General features: G+C 45.0%; 1 protein-coding gene across 3 annotated transcripts in view; it reads left to right on the forward strand.

The window, feature by feature from the left end:
* The window catches only part of NPHP1 (nephrocystin 1), a 32,311-nt gene extending 29,541 nt beyond the window's left edge, over positions 1-2,770 (forward strand). For all 3 annotated transcript variants that reach the window (XM_081188569.1, XM_081188568.1, XM_081188570.1), the window contains 2 exons: positions 995-1,039; positions 2,307-2,770. In XM_081188569.1, the coding sequence (XP_081044695.1) occupies positions 995-1,039; positions 2,307-2,585 (324 nt within the window). In that variant the 3' untranslated portion in view covers positions 2,586-2,770. The remainder of the gene's footprint in view (positions 1-994; positions 1,040-2,306) is intronic.
* Positions 2,771-6,132: the final 3,362 nt, after the last annotated feature.

Here is a 6,132-nt window from a genome sequence, read left to right on the forward strand (position 1 = left end):
TGGAATGCAGCAAAAGGGTGTGGTGGTGTGTTGAAATAAAAATTCTGAGAAGTTTGACTTTCCTACAGTCATAATGGAAGGAGTGATTTCTGCCAACATCTCTGGTGATCTAACATGATTACGAATCCTCTGGGGAAAAGCTAGAAGGCCACGATCCTGTTTAGCTTCGTGGGGGCAGGAAACAGATTAAGGGAACAGATTTAGTGGTATTCAGATTTGTTTATTTTAAAGATGTGTTAGAAAAGGGGTCTCCAGCCTGGTCCCTGCATTAGAATAACTGAAAAGAAAAAGATAAATGGCTTAGATCCAGACTTTGCTGCTGCTGGATGAAAGGGAGGTGACTTCTGCTGATTCCCTTCTTCCCCCTACAGCTTCCAGCACTCTCCCAAAATCTGCTTTAGAGGGCTGGGAAATCCTCTAGAAAGATGGTGGGGCTACAGAGGGAGGGGGAAGTCAACAAAAATGGCTTCTTCTGCTACTGGGAAGCCTCTACTGGATCAACCCTCTACTGTTGATAGAAGGAGGCTTTCTATATGATGCCAAAGGTTTGATTCAGACTCTATTATCCTTAGAGCAGAAGAAGCACTGGAATCAGTGGGACATAACTTTGTCATGTCTAAGGGAAATCCCATGTATTTCACTGGGTTTGCTTGAAGGATAATTGAGTTTGAATCCAACCAATTGGGTTTAACTTACCCCCAACTTTGACTTGGGTTATACATTGAAAATCACCCTCAACACCCCCCTCCACTTTAAGAACCGTTCAGTTGGGTAGAAACCACCCATTCCCCTCCTTCCTTGGAGATTTTCAAAGGAAAGTCGCAAAGGCAGCTCCAAGGCATACCTTCCATCTCTAAGCAGTTGTGATTCATAATGATTTTCTCATGTGCATCTCTCTCCACAATCCTTTTATTCCGCCACTCTTTGCTTTCATACGAAGTGTCTCAAAACTTTGTGCAGAGCCTCAGAGTTATTCATTCATTCATTCATTTAGAGTGCCTGGGCAGAGAAGGAAAGCACGCTGAAGAGATCTGAAAAGGTAAGGAAATAAAATCACTATCTTCCACACGCAAAATATGTTTTATGCATAATTATATGTTGAAGTTTCATCCTAGGCACAGGCGTGAGCAGGGGGCTCCCAGCATTGGCTCAAGGGGACTGCAGCTCCCCCTCATACTTTGCTCTAGACCTGGGGAGGGTCACCCTTGTCCCAAATCCGTTGGGAAAGTTCTTCACCAATTCTGCGAAATGGTGTATTTCAGTTTTTTGGGGGTGGGGGGGCATGCTGCCATAAGATTCTTGTGCAAGCCCAATAGGTCCTCATGTTGCCATGGGCTTGTGCTGCTAAGAGCAGAAGGCTGAAGAATTGATGCTTCTGAATTATGGTGCTGGAGGAGACTCTTGAGAGTCCCATGGACTTCAAAAATATCAAACCTCTCCATTCTGAAGGAAATCAGCCCTGAGTGCTCACTGGAAGGACAGATCCTGAAGCTGAGGCTCCAATACTTTGGCCACCTCATGAGAAGAGAAGACTCCTTGGAAAAGACCCTGATGTTGGGAAAGATGGAGGGCACAAGGAGAAGGGGACAACAGAGGATGAGATGGTTGGACAGTGTTCTCGAAGCTCCCAGCATGAGTCTGACCAAACTGCGGGAGGCAGTGGAAGACAGGAGTGCCTGGCGTGCTCTGGCCCATGGGGTCACGAAGAGTCGGACTCCACTAAATGACTAAACAACAACAACAACAAAGGATTTTATTGGATTTTGTGGCAAGCAAAGTGTTGCTGCCCCACTCTGTCTGCTGTGCACAGGATAGGGCAGTAGCTGTGGCCCAAGCCTGAGTTTGTTTCTTCGTGGCTAGGGCACAAGGTGAGATCAAGCTGGCTGTCCAAATCTGATGCATCTATCAATCATAGAGCCTCAGTTTAAAATTGAAGGAGCAAATCTGCATGCAGCATCTGTCAACTGTTGCGGCGCAGTGAGGGTTCAAGGTGAACCATTTTGACATCACAACAGCTTATCTGAAGGCTGGATTGAAGGAGCACTCATTTATCTTTCTCCTCTGTTTAGCTGTTTTTAGTTGGCTTTGCTGGTGCTTTAAAGAATTGGTTTTTCATTTTACTGATGGGTTTTATAAATCTATCTGTCTTACTTGCAGCAGTTATAACGTGATTGGTGGGGGAGGGGGACAGACAAGGCTGCTTCAACATGAGGTGACTCATGGCAATTCCAGTGCAAGAAAATGAATCTAATTTTAGGAAGCCATCAAATAGTAACACATTTCATTTATTTCCTCCTCCTCTTTAGAGAGATCGGGAATTTTTGAAGTCTGTATTCGTCCTGGTGTACCACGATTCTGTCTTCCCCCTTCTTCAGTCTGTGTTCCTCCCAGAGTACAAGTGGGCAGAAGAAGAATCTGAAGGCACTCGCTGGCGGATGATTGCCGACTTCTTGAAGAAAAACCGAGAAAGAGATGGCGCTCTGTCCTCCCTGCTGTCGTCAGAAGGCCTTCACAAAGCCTTTGATGTCGCAGAAATAGCATATGATTTCCTTGGAGAGGCTAGGAAGAATAATCCTTTAGTATGAATGGACTTTAGTATGAATGGACCTCTTCCAATCACCATGCCAACACAAATCAATTAAGCATAATTGATGTTCTGGCCAAAAAAGTCATATTTTTATATTTGTATATCATTTTTATAAATACATTGTATTAGTATTCTACCTTTTTGTATTCAGATATGTTGGCTTTGGCTACTTTGGTGTTTTTTTTTTTAAAAAAATAAAGTATGTAAACATATTTTTTTAACTTCGATAAAATTTTTCTGTATCGTTTTTTACTGGGTTTCCTCAGGACAATGAATCCTATTGTTCATTCTGGAGCTTGTGTAACAGCAAACATTGCTGTATTGTACTTACTTGCGGAACGTTACTACTAATCTTTGATGTTTTACAAGAAAAGCAGAAAATGTCATAAAATTCTAACTTGTAAATCTAAAAAACCCCTCCCATTTCATCTTGATCCAAATGTAAGCATCGATTCTATCATGAGTTTTGCTTTGAACATATACCAACATAGCTTGCTGAACATCATGTCAGCATTTACTAGTACAGTGGTACCTTGGGTTAAGAACTTAATTCATTCCGGAGGTCCGTACTTAACCTGAAACTGTTCTTAACCTGAAGCAGCACTTCAGCTAATGGGGCCTCCCGCTGCCGCCGCTCCAATACTTTGGCCACATCATGAGAAGAGAAGACTCCCTGGAAAAGACCCTGATGTTGGGAAAGATGGAGGGCACAAGGAGAAGGGGATGACAGAGGACGAGATGGTTGGACAATGTTCTCAAGGCTACCAGCATGAGTTTGACCAAACTGCGGGAGGCAGTGGAAGACAGGAGTGCCTGGCGTGCTCTGGTCCATGGGGTCATGAAGAGTTGGACACGACTAAACAACAAACAAAAGTTCAGTTCTATAGCTACTATACCAGCCTATTCCTCCTGCCCTTGAACCGTGCACCAGCTGGTCATTATAGGAACAACTGTTTAGAAATTTGTGCCTGAGCTTTGATTTTTATTTCTTCTTCCCTCACTGTCTCTTTGTGGAAGACAGGAGTGCCTTGAGTGCTCTGGTCCATGGGGTCACGAAGAGTTGGACATGACTAGATGACAACAATTTTTGGTGTGGGTTGAAGAGAGCATGGCAGAGAAGGTGTTTAAAGGGTGCTTAGAGAGTGCTCCCCACTTTATGCGATTTCACTTATGCGCACAGGGGTGCAGAACGTAATCCCCACAAAAGTGGGGTCTGTGTGTGTCTGTACCTTACAGTGTGAGCTGCCTTAGAAAGAGCTCCCTGGATATTGTCGGCATCAATCCCACTGTAATGAGTGAGGCTTGAACCTTCCAAGGGGCATGGAGATTGGGCTGATAATTCACAATGCAATTATTTTTAGATGCTTCCTTAATGAGCCCAAGACAGGAATCTGACCATGGCACATAAGCGGAGACGAAACTAGTTCAGCAAGGCCAACCAGCAATAAGTCTTTTTGTTGGATGTGTTCCCAGTCAATTAACAACAGGACAATGGAGTTTTTCAGAAAGGCACGTCAGTGTTGTCCTTAAATTGTTTAGAAAATGCGCTGCTGTTATGTTAATGAAAGGCTTGACTCAACCCCAAATGTTAAATATATGCCTTCCTCTTTCCACACCAGGGTGTGTAGAGCTTGTGCAGATAGGATTACAGTCCTCAAGGCTATAAATTTCCCTATTAGTTTGGGGGTGCTTCACACATATTTTCCCTACAGGGTGCTGTGGGGGGTGGAGAGTGGGTGGGAGCACATGCGCTCACTGAATATTCTGGGTGTGCATTTGGATCTACAACAGGCATAGGCAAACTCCGGCCCTCCAAATGTTTGGGACTACAATTCCCATCACCCCTGACCACTGGTCCTGTTAGCTAGGGATGATGGGAATTGTAGTCCCAAACATCTGGAAGGTTGGAGTTTGCCTATGCCTGATCTCCAACAAGAGCTTTTAGTCTCTGGTACACAAAGCAAAATGGATACTCGTTCAGTGCTCATGCCTGATGGGTGTAATAAAAGAAAACCATGCGTTCTCTGCCTTAGAAAAAGGATACCCAAAGTGATCATTAATGACATCAGTCATTAAAAACTTCCCTAAACAGGGCTGCCTTCAGATGCCTTCTAAACATCAGATAGTTGTTTGTTTCTTTGACATCTGATGGGACGGCATTCCACAGGGCAGGTGCCACCACCAAGAAGGCCCTCTGCCTGGTTCCCTGTAACTTTGCTTCTCACGGCGAGGGAACTGCCTCAGCGCTGGACCTCAATGTCCGGGCAGAACGATGGGGTGGAGATGCTCCTTCAGGTATACTGGACCGAGGCCGTTTAGGGCTTTAAAGGTCTGCACCAACACTTTGAATTGTGCTTGGAAACGTACTGGGAGCCAATGTAGGTCTTTCAAGACCGGTGTAATATGGTCTCGGCGGTTGCTCCCAGTCACCAGTCTAGCTGGGAGGGTGGCTGGTGCCTTTCTGTCTGATTTGTGGTATTTGGGTGGCCAGCGTTGGAGGCAGAATACCCAGCTAGATAGATTCAAAAGGGGTTACTCCAACAGGGCTCCTCGTATTCTGATGCTTTCTACAGTAGTTGGACGTTTTTCTGGTGTTCGTTTGTTCATTTGCTGGTGTTGGTTTGCTCTAGGAGCAGAGGCAAGGAGACAGAGGGCCAGATCACTTATTCCATTCTTCAGGAAACCCTCCGTTGGGCTGGTGTGCCCCACCTTCCAGGAAGGATGGAACAAGCACACTTGTGTATACCATGCTTATTGGACAGAACACTTCCCCATCTATAACGGATGCAGTCCCCCTCCCATTCCCATTCCCATTCTTTCTGGCAACAGTTGGAAATGCTGTGCTCAAATGCAGTACAAATCACTTCCCCTGTTTTGCTCCAAAGTGTAGGGAAGGGCTATGTAGGCAGACTGAGTGCTTTCCCTACGCAGTGGATGAACGGATCCAAAGGCAAACCGAAGCCAGTTGCCGTAGCCTTCATATCAGCCCGAATGCCCTTGAACAAATCTCAGAACAGCAACACTGAACTTGATGTGGAAACAGCTCTTCCTGTCTTCTTCTGCTGTCTTCCTCCCTCCCACACCCCCTAGGGGGCACTGATTCAGATGTTTATGCCTTTGAGGGGCTGCTACATGAGTGCTGATCTGCAGATAAGTTCTTGTTTAGCACCTTTGCAGGCCAAAGGGATCTGCCTTCCTCACTTTCCAGCTGATCCTTTCTGTTGGCCAAGTTTTTCTTTCTTTAAACCAGCCTCCAATGGTGCAAAATTCAGATTCCAGCACTCTTAACTTTAAAATACTGTTAATGAGTTTGTTTTATTGTTTCACTTTTTTTAAAAAAAGAGTTTTCTAAAGTTTGCAGTCTTTCGGAATAAACAGCAAAAAAGATTTCTCTTCCCTATCGCAATGCCTAGAAGCTGAGTGAGCTTGCAAGGGAGCCCTAGCCAGGTATGATGGCCTTATTGGGAAGCCCTGGAATACAAAAGCCATTGAGCCTTGCAACAGAAACAGGTGTGTTTATGTGTTGCCGCTTTCTCTCTCTCTTT

The sequence above is a fragment of the Podarcis bocagei genome (assembly GCF_964188305.1).
Source record: "Podarcis bocagei genome assembly, chromosome: 3".
NCBI lineage: Eukaryota > Metazoa > Chordata > Lepidosauria > Squamata > Lacertidae > Podarcis > Podarcis bocagei.